Source organism: Bufo gargarizans, chromosome 1 (genome assembly GCF_014858855.1).
Source record: "Bufo gargarizans isolate SCDJY-AF-19 chromosome 1, ASM1485885v1, whole genome shotgun sequence".
In the NCBI taxonomy this organism is placed as follows: Eukaryota; Metazoa; Chordata; class Amphibia; order Anura; family Bufonidae; genus Bufo; species Bufo gargarizans.
The window spans coordinates 455,120,558-455,136,384 of NC_058080.1; the positions used below are offsets into that span (position 1 = coordinate 455,120,558).

The 15,827-nt window shown below is 43.1% G+C and overlaps 1 protein-coding gene across 1 annotated transcript in view; it reads right to left on the reverse strand.

Annotated features, from left to right (window-relative positions):
• Nucleotides 1-8,162: 8,162 nt before the first annotated feature.
• DOCK8 (dedicator of cytokinesis 8) overlaps nucleotides 8,163-15,827 on the reverse strand; it is a 209,522-nt gene continuing 201,857 nt past the window's right edge. Inside the window, exon 48 of the mRNA XM_044272650.1 lies at nucleotides 8,163-9,156. Within this exon, the coding sequence (XP_044128585.1) occupies nucleotides 9,096-9,156 (61 nt within the window). The 3' untranslated portion in view covers nucleotides 8,163-9,095. The remainder of the gene's footprint in view (nucleotides 9,157-15,827) is intronic.

A 15,827-nucleotide genomic window follows, 5' to 3' on the forward strand; every position in this document is an offset into this window, starting at 1 on the left:
AAGACACCTTCTTCAAGCAGTGGTACAGGAAGAAGTCTGCATCCTTCAAGAAAAACATGATTTTCATGCAGGACAATGCTCCATCACACGCGTCCAAGTACTCCACAGCGTGGCTGGCAAGAAAGGGTATAAAAGAAGAAAATCTAATGACATGGCCTCCTTGTTCACCTGATCTGAACCCAATTGAGAACCTGTGGTCCATCATCAAATGTGAGATTTACAAGGAGGGAAAACAGTACACCTCTCTGAACAGTGTCTGGGAGGCTGTGGTTGCTGCTGCACGCAATGTTGATGGTGAACAGATCAAAACACTGACAAAATCCATGGATCGCAGGCTTTTGAGTGTCCTTGCAAAGAAAGGTGGCTATATTGGTCACTGATTTGTTTTTGAATGTCAGAAATGTATATTTGTGAATGTTGAGATGTTATATTGGTTTCACTGGTAAAAATAAATAATTGAAATGGGTATATATTTGTTTTTTGTTAAGTTGCCTAATAATTATGCACAGTAATAGTCACCTGCACACACAGATATCCCCCTAAAATAGCTAAAACTAAAAACTACTTCCAAAAATATTCAGCTTTGATATTAATGAGTTTTTTGGGTTCATTGAGAACATGGTTGTTGTTCAATAATAAAATTAATCCTCAAAAATACAACTTGCCTAATAATTCTGCACTCCCTGTAAGGCCTATAATAAAGGCAATGAGCGCAACAAAAAAAGGGCGATCCTGGATTTAAGGAATAACAGAGCCCCTAAGCACTCTTCAGCTCCCTGAGGGGGAGCGACACGCCAGTCCACCTGTCCAGAGGACAGAAAAAAACACAGTGGGCTGGGGGGTGATCTCCTCCCTTTCAGGGAGCTGAAGATCGTTTATTGGTTCTTGGGCTCATTAAAAATTCCGCCGGTCCTACCAGTCCACAGGGGCAGTTAACCCCCATCTGTGCTGCTGGTAGGACGTAAGGGAACGTTTGTTTTATCTATGAGGCAGATTATTCCACGACAGTGGAGATCTTCGGATAATTTGCAGAGAATCACGTGGATACGGGCTCTGGATGCCTTGTTCAGGATGGAGGAGTTGGAGGCCGAGTCCTGTAACCGTACCCAAACGTTTGCACTGACCTGGGAACCCTGGCAACAGTTTAGAAGCTCCTCCCGTTTCCAAACCTGGCTGGACACAGGTGATTGCACCTGGCCTACATGATATGTTGCCTAGTCATTCTCCCTCTTCCTTCCCACCTCCCTGTCTTTCGTTTGTCGTTGTCTTGTCCTTGTCTGTTCCCCTGTCTATGCTTGTTTACTCGCTTCACCATGAGCTGCATATTAGTAGCCCTTTGTTCAACTTGCTATTATCGAGTGTTCTAGGAATTTGACGTGAGTTCTTATTCCCTTTCCTTCCAGCATTCATGGCTCTATGAGTTACACTTTATGTTTCCCTCATTGCTGGGCCACTCGATATGTATGTACTAAGTGGTACCTGATCCCTTTGGACCGCATTGTGTGTGACCCAGGGGAGTATGTCGTTCTCTATGTCCACTTTTGCACTGGTACTTAATGTTTTATCTAGATCTGGAATAGGGGACATCTACTGCCTACATTGTCATGGCTACTCTGTTTAATTGATTGCTTTGTTTCTCTATGCAATAAAAAGAGATTCAACACTAAAATTGAAAATCTTCCAAAAAAGTGAAATTTTGAAATTGTATCTCTATTTTCCATTAATTCTTGTGGAAGGGTTAACAAAGTTTGTAAAATCAGTTTCGAATACCTTGAGGGTTGTAGTTTCTAGGATGTGGTTATTTTTGGGTGGTTTCTATTATGTAAGCCTCACAAAGTGACTTCAGACCTGAACTGGTCCATAAAAAGTTGGTTTTTGAACATTTCTAAGAAATTTCAAGATTTGCTTCTAAACTTCTAAGCCTTGTAACGTCCCCCCAAAAATAAAATGTAATTCCCAAAATGATTCTAACATGAAGTAGACATATGGGGAATGTAAAGACGCACCTGCCCATAAGACGCACCTAGATTTTTGAGGAGGGAAATAATAAAAAAAAAATATTTTGAACAAAAAGGTGTGCTTTTGGTGGGTTTTGAACTAATGGTGGTCTGTGGATGACACTATTATGGGGGATCTGTTGAGGACACTTATGGCGGATCTGTGGGTGACACTGTTATAGGGGATCTGTGGGTGACACTGTTATGGGGATCTCTGGATGGCTCTTATTGGGGTCTGTGGATGACACTGTTATGGGGGGGGGGGGGGGGATCTGTGGATGACACATATATGTGTCATCCACAGATCCCCTCCATAACAGTGTCCCTGTAGTGTGAATGACCCCCAATACAGGGGCTGGGGCCGGCATCTGGTTTTATAATGACAGCGTGGCCTGTGCAGTGACTGTATTCTACTACACGGGCCCCGCTCACTGTATATACCGTAATCTTATCTATAATTGTGGCATTGTTAATAGTAATCAGCGCTGTGTATTACTTACAACAAGCGCTCAGTAGCAGAGAGGAGGGAGGAGGCAGGCCGGGAGGACGGGCGCTGGCAGCGTGAGTCACTAAGTCATGCGCCCACGCCGCCTGCTTCATTCATAAAGTGGGCGGCGCACACTTTATGAATGAAGCAGGGGAAGGTTTTTGGGGGACGTCACAAGGCTTAGAAGTTTAGAAGCAAATCTTGAAATTTTTCAGAAATTTTCAAAAACCCAATTTTTAGGGACCAGTTCAGGTCTGAAGTCACTTTGCAAAGGCTTACATAATAGAAACCACCCAAAAATGACCCCATTCTATAAACTACACCCCTCAAGGTATTCAAAACTGATTTTACAAACTTTGTTAACCCTTTAGGTGTTCTACAAGAATTAATGGAAAATAGATACAATTTCAAAATTTCACTTTTTTGGCAGATTTTCCATTTTAATAATTTTTTTCCAGTTACAAAGCAAGGGTTAACAGCCAAACCAAACTCAATATTTATGGCCCTGATTCTGTAGTTTACAGAAACACCCCATATGTGGTCGTAAACCGCTGTACGGGCACACGGCAGGGCGCAGAAGGAAAGGAATGCCATACGGTTTTTGGAAGGCAGGTTTTTCTGGACTGGTTTTTTGGACACTATGTCCCATTTGAAGCCCCCCTGATGCACTCCCTAGAGTAGAAACTCCATAAAAGTGACCCAACCTAAGAAACTACACCCCTCAAGGTATTCAAAACTGATTTTACAAACGTCGTTAACCCTTTAGGTGTTCCACAAGAATTTATGAAAAATAGAGATAAAATTTCACTTTTTTGGCAGATTTTCCATTTTAATAATTTTTTTCCAGTTACAAAGCAAGGGTTAACAGCCAAACCAAACTTAATATTTATGGCCCTGATTCTGTAGTTTACAGAAACACCCCATATGTGGTCGTAAACTGCTATACGGGAACACGGCAGGGCGCAGAAGGAAAGGAATGCCATACGGTTTTTGGAAGGCAGATTTTGCTGGACTGGCTTTTTTGACACCATGTCCCATTTGAAGCCCCCCTGATGCACCCCAGAGTAGAAACTTCAAAAAAGTGACCCAATTTTAGAAACTACGGGATAGGGTGGCAGTTTTGTTGGTACTAGTTTAGGGTACATATGATTTTTGGTTGCTCTATATTACACTTTTTGTGAGGCAAGGTAACAAGAAATAGCTGTTTTGGCACCGTTTTTATTTTTTGTTATTTACAACATTCATCTGACAGGTTAGATAATGTGATATTTTTATAGAGCGGGTTGTCACGGATGCAGCAATACCTAATATGTATACTTTTCAGTTTTTTATGTAAGTTTTACACAATGATTTCATCATGTTTTAGTGTTTCCATAGTCTGAGAGCCATAATTTTTTCAGTTTTTGGGCGAATACCTTGGGTAGCATATGATTTTTGCCGGTTTTATTGGCACTATTTTGGGGTGCATATGACTTTTTGATCGCTTGCTATTACAGTTTTTGTGATGTAAGGTGAAAAAAAATTGTTTATTTAGCAGTTTTTATTTTTTACGGTGTTCATCTGAAGGGTTAGGTCATGTGATATTTTTATAGAGCTGGACGATACGGCGATACATAATATGTATACTTTTTTTATTTATGTAAGTTTTACACAATAACAGCTTTTTTAAAACAAACAAAAATCTCCATATTCTGAGCCATATTTTCTATTTTTTGGGGCGATTGTCTCAGGTAGGGGCAAATTTTTTGCGGGATGAGGTGACGGTTAGATTGGTACTATTTTGGTGGGCAAACGCCTTTTTGATCGCTTGCTGCTGTACTTTTTGTGATGTAAGGTGACAAAAAAATTGTTTATTTAGCATAGTTTTTATTTTTTATTGTGTTCATCTGAGGGGTTAGGTCATGTGATATGTTTATAGAGCTGGTCGATACGGACACGGCGATACCTATTTTTTTTTTTACTTTATTTGGGGAAAATTAGGTTTTTGTTTATTTTTACTTGAAACTTTTAATTTTAGGGGGGAAAACTTTATTTTTGTAAACTTTTTTTTACGTTATTTCTTCAACTTTTGGGGGTCTAATCCCTTTTACAATGCATTCCAATACTTCTGTATTGGAATGCATTGGCTGTATGAGTAATACTGTGTGTATTACTCATACAGCTTCCGGCCTGTGAGATCCAGGGGGCTGGATCTTACAGGCTCGTCACCGGAAGGCAGCGCAGATACCTAAGGAAGGCATTGCGCTGCCTTCCATGCCATCGGGTCCCCCCTAAGCCGCATGGGGACCCGATGGTACCGCCGCCCGCCGGATAAGGTAAAACCGCAAGTCTGAATGACCCCCCCCTCGGCGTTGTGACAGGATGCCCGCTGAATGATTTCAGCAGACATCCTGTTCCGATTAACCCCCGCCGCGCCGCAATGTAGTTTTAAAGTTAGGACGTACCGGTATGTCCTGGGTCCTTAAGGACTCAGCAAACATGGCGTACCGGTAGTCCTAAGTCCTTAAGGGGTTAAACATCCATGTCAGACCCCCATTTCAGACCTCAGATCAGACCCCCTTTAGACCTCCATGTCAGACCACCATTTCAGACCTCCGATTAGGGTCCCTTCAAACAGCCATGTCAGACCCCCATATCGGACCCCCTTTAGACCTCCATATGGAGACCCCCATTTCATACCTCAGATCAGTGTCCATTTAAACATCCATGTCAGACCCCCAATCAGATGCCATTTAGACCTCCATGTCAGACCCCCATTTTAGACTTCAGATCAGACCCCCTTTAGACCTCCATGTTAGACCCCCATTTCAGACATCAAGTGCTCCCATTGTATGCATGATCACATGCTGGAGGTAACTGGGAGAGTCAGACATTGCGCTCCTGTAATTCGCCCACTGGCTCCTGGTATTGCCCATACGGCACAGGTAGGCGAGTGTTAGTACTTGAGAAACCTTGGCGCGGTGCTCAGGCTCAGGCTCAGACATGTCCTCCACAGTAGGATATGTTGGCTAATCTCTCAATTTTACATCAGGGTGAGGGTTAGTAAGACTGCAGAGTGCACCTGCTTTTGTTAGGGCTCATTCAGACGGCCGTATGCTATCCACAAAAATGCGAATACTTTTTTTTGCGGGTTAGATGCGGACTTATTCACTTCTGTGGGGCCCTTTTCTATTCCACGGTTCCGCATAACAAATGAAACATGTCCTATACTTGTCCCTGAAAATCAGGACATGGCCTCATTGAAGTCTATGGGTCTGCAAAAATACTGAATGCTGTTTTTTCGCAAAAAAACGGATAGCATTTATTATTTTTGCGGACAGCATACGGCCGTCTGAATGAGCCCGTATTGTTATATTATTTTTACTGTTTAACACATCCACACAATTGCTATCCTGTGTAGGATGTCTATTGTGGTACTTGTAGTTCGCTGCGGGCATCCTCCACTGTCCGACAGTATATTCTAACACAGAGGCGTTCCCATGGTGATGGGGACGCTTCTAGTTAGAATATACTACAAACTATGTACATGACTGCCCCCTGCTGCCTGGCAGCACCCGATCTCTTACAGGCGGCCGTGATCAGCACAATTAACCCCTCAGGTACCACACCTGAAGGGGTTAATTGTGCGTATCATAGCCCCCTGTAAGAGATCAGGGCTGCCAGGCAGCAGACCCCCCCCCTCCCCAGTTTGAATATCATTGGTGGCCAGTGCGGCCCCCCCTCCCTCCCTCTATTGTAATAATAACATTGGTGGCACAGTGTGCGGCCTCCCCCGGCCCCCCTCCCTCCCTCTATTGTAATAAGAACATTGGTGGCCAGTGTGCGGGCCCCCCCTCTATTGCATTAATAACATTGGTGGCCAGTGTGCGGCCTCCCCTCTCCCCCCGATCATTGGTGGCAGCGGAGTTCCGATCGGTGTCCCAGTTTAATCGCTGGGGCTCCGATTGGTAACCATGGCAACCAGGAGGCTACTGCAGTCCCAGTTGCCATGGTTACTTAGCAATAGTAGAAGCATCATACTTACCTGCTGGCTGCTGTGATGTCTGTGTCAGGCCGGGAGCTCCTCCTACTGGTAAGTGACAGGTCTGTGCGGCGCATTGCTAAATGAACTTTCATTTTACGCCTACTGCTCTACAGAGGAAGTTACTTTACAGGGGGTACATACTTTCTGATATAGGTTTCCAGATGCCATTTACAGCAAAAGGACATTCTTCGCAAACAACTGTCTCATAATCCTATGGATATTGGTGTTTAATCTGTATAGTAGTATGCACATCCACCTAATGAACTGGTCACGCATCCTTCAATTGCCATCAGCCATATCTGCTGTTAGATGCTGTGGCAGTTAGGGCTCAGGCAAACGAAGGTGCGCCGGCTGTGCCTGTATTGCAGCCCGCAAACAATTGGTCTGCAATATATGGGCAATGGTCATACCTCCCAACCATCCCACTTTCTGGCAGCTGTCCTTGCTTCCATAGGAAGCAGAGACAGCTGCCTGTAATGATGAAGCAGAGAGCCGTCCGTTGGCTCCCTGCTCCATCATTTCTTCCCCTGTCTGTGCTCCACACTGCAGGTCTGGGTGGGAGGTGGGGCATACCAGGAGCTCCGTATATTATCCTGCTGCTGCTGCTGGGGAATGAGGTGAGTATGTGGAGTTTATTTATTTATTTTTTACTGCCTGTGAAGTGGGCACAGCTGGGCATATTATTTTACTGTGAAGAGGCACAACTGGGCATATTACTTTACTGTGAGGAGGCACAGCTGGGCATATTACTTTGAGGGGGCACAGCTGGTCATAGTACTGTGAGGGGGGCACAACTGGGCATATTACTGAGGGCGCACAGCTGGGCATATTACTGTGAGGGGAGCATAGCTGAGCATACTACTGTGAGGGGGGCACAGCTTTTTAAATACCATCGTGACATTTTTACTTGCAACTGCCATTTTTACACCACCCTCGCCAGTTTCCGAAAAGGAGGCATGGCATGGGCAGGGCCTTCAGCCCTATCACATTCATCATTATTTACACCAGAAACTGTTGAAAATAATGACTGATCTGCCATAGATCAGTCTGGCGCATGGACTACGACGAATAAATGAAATGCCTCCTCTGGCGGTACAAGCCCTATCAAGACCTATGTAGCACACGCTGGTCTTGATAAATCATGGCCACAATGCTGATTAACATATGCCACTATATAGCAATTTTATGGCATACGTAATCCATCAGCCCCCATGTTAAAAAATTCTTACCTTTTTGCGGGATGCCATAAGGACATGAATGTGGCTTTGGAGGCCTATGCATATGTTTGATACATGTGTCAGGTGCTTCTATTTGCACACAGCAGACAGGTTTGAATGTAGCCTAAGCCAAAAACCAGGAACAGGTCTAAAACATAGAAGTGACACCAATCATCCCATCTTACCTGTTCTCTGTTCCAGTCCTAGTTATAACCTACCATGCTGTTGCACAATACTGGCATGAGAACATGGCCTAAGAATTTCATGATAAAATGTAATGGCCATCGTATATACAGCCATTAGTCATTACAGTCTTGCATTTTACCTGTAGACAAAGTGCGGTACATCAGTTTATATGTGTGTATGTGTATTTGATCTTGAGACTTCATGGCCGGAAACTGCAGAACGATTTCATGATATATCAAGACATGCAGAAGTAAAGGCATTGCTTTAATTGTTCATATACAGTTTATGGTCTCGAAGGATTCACAATCATATAGTTTAATCAAAAATATATAACTGTAGGTCTTTTTTACATGGCGTGACGTGTACATCTCTAGTTCACATAATACAATAATATCTATTTTATCTTTATTTATTGATGGCATTGAAAAACAACACCAAATAACACTGTACGACCGTAGCAATTCAAATATACAAATATATGGATTATGCTGTACTACAAACATAGCCACAGTGCAAAACATAGTACCATATTGTACATGAAACTATACAACTATGTATCCAAAAAGAGAAAGTAAGACTTTAGTAAAAAATAAAAAAAAACTTTATATACTCTAATAATAAAAAAAAATATAGCTTTTACTATTGCTCTCCTGCATATAAAAGGCTGGGCATGTCACATTTATTTACAACTCTACCATCTACCTTGCAGACATACAGGGTAATCATTTCTCCCTTCACTCACAGTCTTGAGATATCTTTTTAATACTTCCACTTGCCTGTTTGCTGGTAATTCAAGCATCCCAGTATCTGCAGGTACAGTACCTTAGCATAAACCTAGTTCAATGCCTATTATATTGTACCTATTTTTAAAAAAAGAACGTTCAAGCAAGAACTTTAATATCTACAAGACATAAGGACAGATCTAGGCAGTGAAAGTGTGCCACCACCTATCTTTTCTGTTTTTGCTCAGATTTGGTCGTGATGGCCAGTACCGCATCCTCCATGTTTCCACAGATCCTGACATATCAGTATAAAAAGCATTTTCACTCTTTACTTTCTCTCTTTGTTCAGTTCCTTTCAACAATTTGGATTTTCTTTTGTTTGATATTGAACAAAATAAATAGCTATGCAAAACCGAGAAGTTGTTGGCATGTGTCATTGTCTTCTGTCACTACATAAATTCATCAGCTGTTCTGAGACATCTGCGAGTCATATTTTCTGAAGCTGGATCTATGGAGGATTCCCCTGCAAGATAAAAAAATGTCTTACACTTATGTTTTAGGTATCTTACTGGAATAAATAGTTCATCAATATTCAAATACGAAATAGTTTTCCTATAGATGGAAGACAACTGTATATATAGTGCAGCTTGTTTTTATAAAGCATTTCCTTCCTTCCTTTTGGAGGAGAGTTAGTTTGCATACTTTTTCCCCGGGATCATTGCCTTGCCTTAAAAGGCTTTTTACCATGAACTAAACTTATCCCTTATCCACAGAATAATGGATAAGTTTCTGATTATTGTGGTCTTACTACTGGGACCCTGCTGATTATGTATCGCGTCTGATATGGCAGTTAACAGATGTGCGGCACAGAGGGGAGGGAAGGGACGCACCCTTTCACTAGGGAGAGGGAGGAGTGGTGTCGCGCTTGGTTGAGGGAGAGAAACCCACACCGAACATAGGAGAGAAAGGGGTGAGGGGAAAAGGCCTGGAAACTAGGGAAAGGAGCAAATCACCTGCTAAAGAAACCCTAATCCAAGTCCTGACTGACTGCAAGTATGAACTGATACCAGAGATAAGTGTGTTCATACACAGTAACCTAGATTCCTAACTCACCCTGTAGGACCCTGGTACTAATATCAGGACAAGAGGCAACTTGTTCCTCCAAACGGTAGGATGAACTGGAGTCTCTCTTAGGCCTAAACACAAATGGCAGGGAAAATAGCAACACAAGAAAACCCAAACAATAAAACAACAAGGGAAGAAGACACTTAACTTCAAGTAGCTATGGAAGCCCAGGAACTCCGCCAATATCCAAACACCAGCAATCCACAACAAGACTGAAGCTATAAACCGCACAGCATGGTGGGAGAAGCCACAATAAATAGGGAAGGTAAAATGACCACATAAGCAACACCTTAAGCAAGGGGTGTGGCCATAAGGAACAGATCAAACCACGTGTTGCCAATCTCACTGATCTCCTAGCACCTGTCACAGGAACGTCCGTGACAAGTGGTGACCCCTAACTCACCTAGCACTGGCTGACCTGGCATCCCTAGACGGGCTGCTAACCCATACGCCGATCACGTGCCTTGTCCCTGGCTTACCCTGAAATAAGCCCTAGGTAGTGAGTAGGGCGGTGGGAGTACTAGTCCTCACCACTGACACCTAGGGTAACAACAGGGAAAGGACAAACACCACACACAATCCCCAAAGGGAGACAACAAACAGGAGACAATAACGGACAATAACAGGAGTGAACTAGAGATCCAGCAGCTCCAGCTCCACAGCAACTCCAATTCCACCAGAGGTCAGAATAGAAGATCGGGAAAGAAGGTCTATATCTGGCAACAAGGGAAGCAGAAAGGGAGAATATATATAGTAGCTGAAATGAAAAGCTACAGATTCCTAAATGGGACAAAAAGGATTGCAAACCTAAGCAGGAAAACCTGGACCGGAATCCATTCCCACCACTAGGTCACAGAGCGATCTCTTGAAAACCGAGCGAGTAGCCACCCACTGCGACCTTCTGACACCAGGCACAACAGGGTCAGCGATAGGTCGTGACACCCTCATGACATTATGTCAACAGGGATCCCATGTTTCCCCATTTGAATGGAGTGACCATCGCATATGTCTTCTGCTGCTCTATTCAAATGTATGGGACTGCCGAAGATAGCAACGTACTACACTTGGCAGTCCCATAGAGCTGAATGAAGTCCCAGTGGCACTACCGGCGCTCCATTCAAACTGGGGAACACAGAACACCTGTTCTTGTGATTGGTGGAAGTCCCATTGATCAGACACTTATCCAGTATGTTGTTGATAAGGGATAAGTTCTGTTTACTCCTTTACAGACTTTACCAGCTGGACCTCCACAATGAGAATTACAACCTTTATATCCATATGTAATTATTTTTAGAAACAGTGATACAAAGGTAAAAGGGTTTTCTGAGTGTTTTATACTCATCAATATCTGATTGGTGGGGGTCTGACTCCTGGCACCCCCGCTGATCAGTTATTTGAAAAGGTGAGTGCTGCGGCGCCTCTTTCTAGGGCAGTGACGTGACATTTATTGGTCACATGGCCTAGGCGCAGCTTAGTACTATTCAAGTGAATAGGGCTGAGCTGAAAAACCAAGAACAGTCGCTATCCAATGGATGGTGCCTTCTTAGTAAGCTGCGAGGAGGCCGTTATGCTCAGCACAAACAGCTGATTGGCAGAGGTGCTGGGAGTCGGATCCCCACTGAACACATACTGATGACCTATCCTGAGGATAGGTCATAGGTCATAAGTACTAAACATTTGGAAAACCCCTTTAAGACTTAAAATGAATGACCCTTGTATTGTACAATATTGTAATCCTGACTATAACTCTTTTTACCATTCATCAGTGTGGATGATTGTGTTTGACTTTGCAGTCAACAAATTGATTTTCTTTTAATTAGACACCCCTTTTCATGGCAGGCACAAAACGCAGAACGAGCTCACTTGCAACTCCCTGCATGCCTGGAATACTTTCACCTAGCTCCAGCCAACTGTGAAGTGAAGGATGGGTCCTGCCCACAACTTTGAGAATCCTCAGTCTGTTTGCCATCTCCAGAAATAATGGCTCTATTGTCACCAAACCATTTGTTAGCCACAAATGCATTCAAAGCATCAACAAGTTTCCCACTGAACAAACAGACTGTGACACACTGGCAATGACATTGATAATGGAGGGACGGAAGAACCTGCAGTTACACAAGCGTCAGAGGACACACACGAAGTATCATCAAGAAATACTTCTCAGACATTTGCTTGTGATTTATATAGCCTTTTTATCAGGAGTAAAGACGGGAACAGCAAGATATTTCAAGTATTTGTAGTGGGGAGATAAGAATGTGAAGCTTTTTATACAATCCAGGTGCCAAGTGCATACCTCTGGTCATAAGTGAGATGTTCAACTCCATTAGGAATTATACCTGAAATTATTATTATTAATTATTAAAGCGCCATTCATTCCATAGCGCTGTACATTTGATAAGGGGTATACATACATGATACAGACAATTGCACTAATCATAAACAAGACAAGTTACAAACTGGTACAGAAGTAGAGAGGGCCCTGCCCGTGAGGGCTTACAATCTACATGGTATGGGAGAAGGACACAGTAGGTGCGGGTGAAGTTGGTCGTGGCGGTATAGAGGCAGCAGGGTCACTGGTTGTAGGCTTGTCTGAAGAGGTGGGTTAAATTAATTGGTTTTCCCACAGCTTGCATACTGCTTTATACCTGATAGGTTTTCTGTCTGGCTGTGTTTTTCATGCATCATCTTTGCATTCAGGAAAAATCGCAGCATGTTCTATATTGTGCGTTTTTCATGCAGCTGTGGCCTCATAGAAGTAGACGGGGCTTGTGTTAAAAAAAAATGGAAGGCATCCAGATGCAATGATTTTTTTACTGATGGGTACTAGGAAATGTAGATTGCTATTTTTCAGTTCTTCTACACGCACGTGAAAAACACATAAAAGCCACACAAAAATAACACACAGACTCTGCGCTATCGCAGAAAAAACTGATTGAACTTGCGTGCAAAACCATCAGTTTTTCCCTAAACGGATTCTGACACAATCCGTATTGCTCATGTAAAAGATACTGTACCTAATTATTTCACTGCTCATGGCAATCACCTACCTATAAAACACTCATACATATGGATTTCTTACATGAATATGTATGGCAAAATACTGACACTACCATTTATTTCACAAACAATGCACAAATATAACTGCCATTCAATGTCCAAACAATGCCTAAATACTAATGGTTTTAATGTTAAAGTCCCTGGTAGTCCAGGTTTACTTCCACTCCTGTTGCTCCTGGGACTCCAGTCCTTGAGGTACCCCCAAGGAAGAAGGCTCTGGAAAATTGCCCAGTTTGCTACCCCTGAACCTGGCTCTACTTTGCCTAATATTTATTATATAACAATAGTAAACTGTTTATTGTGTCATGGAATACTGTGTCAAATAAGCAATACTTCGCAAATGCACTAAAGCATTTGCTCAAATCTAGCAGTAGTTAAAAATAAATTTTTATTACATGGCACAGAGGCTCCTATTGCTTTCTCTTTCTTTACTGAACAACCAATAGCAGCAAAGAAAAAAACAAAACAAGAAACCATGGTAACAAGACCCTCCCACATAAGACCAGTATAATAGTCCTGCTTTGCATAGATTCCTCCTCTTTCTTTACTGCTGACCACTCAGATAAGTACTCACTGTGGTCTTTATTTTCAGTAATAATTAAGAATATTTGTACCGTTGTATATGTATCGTATACAGGGCTTGGGGTATCCCTTTTCCCTTGCCTCCGTGTGATTATAGGTGTATTTACTCACACAGCTCCGACTCCTTCACTGCGCCTGTCAGCCCCTGCGACTCGTCCCTTCATTACTCTCTGGTGACCGTTTCATTGTTAAACCTGCCTTCTTCCCCTGTATCCCGAGTTCCCCTTCTGTGGCCACACTATAGATCATCCTTTCAAGATATATAAATATATATATATACACAGTACAGACCAAAAGTTTGGACACACCTTCTCATTCAAAGAGTTTTCTTTATTTTCATGACTATAAAAATTGTAGATTCACACTAAAGGCATCAAAACTATGAATTAACACATGTGGAATTATATACATAACAAAAAAGTGTGAAACAACTGAAAATATGTAATATTCTAGGTTCTTCAAAGTAGCCACCTTTTGCTTTGATTACTGCTTTGCACACTCTTGGCATTCTCTTGATGAGCTTCAAGAGGTAGTCACCTGAAATGGTCTTCCAACAGTCTTGAAGGAGTTCCCAGAGATGCTTAGCACTTGTTGGCTCTTTTGCCTTCACTCTGCGGTCCAGCTCACCCCAAACCATCTCGATTGGGTTCAGGTCCGGTGACTGTGGAGGCCAGGTCATCTGGCGCAGCACCCCATCACTCTTCTTCATGGTCAAATAGCCCTTACACAGCCTGGAGGTGTGTTTGGGGTCATTGTCCTGTTGAAAAATAAATGATGGTCCAACTAAACGCAAACCGTATGGAATAGCATGCCGCTGCAAGATGCTGTGGTAGCCATGCTGATTCAGTATGCCTTCAATTTTAAATAAATCCCCAACAGTGTCACCAGCAAAGCACCCCCACACCATCACACCTCCTCCTCCATGCTTCACGGTGGGAACCAGGCATGTAGAGTCCATCCGTTCACCTTTTATGCGTCGCACAAAGACACAGGGGGTTGGAACCAAAGATCTCAAATTTGGACTCATCAGACCAAAGCACAGATTTCCACTGGTCTAATGTCCATTCCTTGTGTTCTTTAGCCCAAACAAGTCTCTTCTGCTTGTTGCCGGTCCTTAGCAGTGGTTTCTTAGCAGTTATTCTACCATGAAGGGCTGATTCACACAGTCTCCTCTTAACAGTTGTTCTAGAGATGTGTCTGCTGCTAGAACTCTGTGTGGCATTGACCTGGTCTCTAATCTGAGCTGCTGTTAACCTGCTATTTCTGAGGCTGGTGACTCAGATGAACTTATCCTCCGCAGCAGAGGTGACTCTTGGTCTTCCTTTCCTGGGGCGGTCCGCATGTGAGCCAGTTTCTTTGTAGCGCTTGATGGTTTTTGTGACTGCACTTTAAAAGTTTTCCCAATTTTTCGGACTGACTGACCTTCATTTCTTAAAGTAATGATGGCCATTCGTTTTTCTTTACTTAGCTGCTTTTTTCTTGCCATAATACAAATTCTAACAGTCTATTCAGTAGGACTATCAGCTGTGTATCCACCTGACTTCTCCACAACGCAACTGATGGTCCCAACCCCATTTATACGGCAAGAAATCCCACTTATTAAACCTGACAGGGCACACCTGTGAAGTGAAAACCATTTCAGGTGACTACCTCTTGAAGCTCATCAAGAGAATGCCAAGAGTGTGCAAAGCAGTAATCAAAGCAAAAGGTGGCTACTTTGAAGAACCTAGAATAGGACATATTTTCAGTTGTTTCACACTTTTTTGTTATGTATATAATTCCACATGTGTTAATTCATAGTTTTGATGCCTTCAGTGCGAGTCTACAATTTTCATAGTCATGAAAATAAAGAAAACTCTTTGAATGAGAAGGTGTGTCCAAACTTTTGGTCTGTACTGTATATATATTTGCCCCTACTCCAGACACCATCATGTCTGAGGACAGCCTTCCCATTGATCATATTCCTGAGGAAATGGAGGTGACTCCTCATGCCCAGGTATCAGGCACCATTACTAATGAGTCACAAGCTGTGGCAATTCAGCGCTCTGTAGCAGTAGCTATCCATGCTGCCATGGGCTCCATGTCTACATCCATCTCGCAGTCTATCTCTGAGGCCCTTATGGCTCACTCATCATCATCCAGACCAGGTAGCCGCCCAGGACCGCTGAGCTCACGAGCAGCTAACGCTGAACCTCCAGAACCAATAAGACTGGTGTGATCCCTTCCACCCAAGAGGGCGTGCTGCGTTCGCGCAAAATGACCTATGCCCGCCAGGCAGAAAAGGCGAGGCCATGGAAATGCGCCAGAGCGCAATATGACACAGATTCTGAATCAGAACTCGGATCTGAAGAGGAGGCGCAGTCAAAATCTGGCAATAGTTCAGAACAGGAGGACCTGAAACTATTAGATGTGGACCCTCCCGGGCCATCT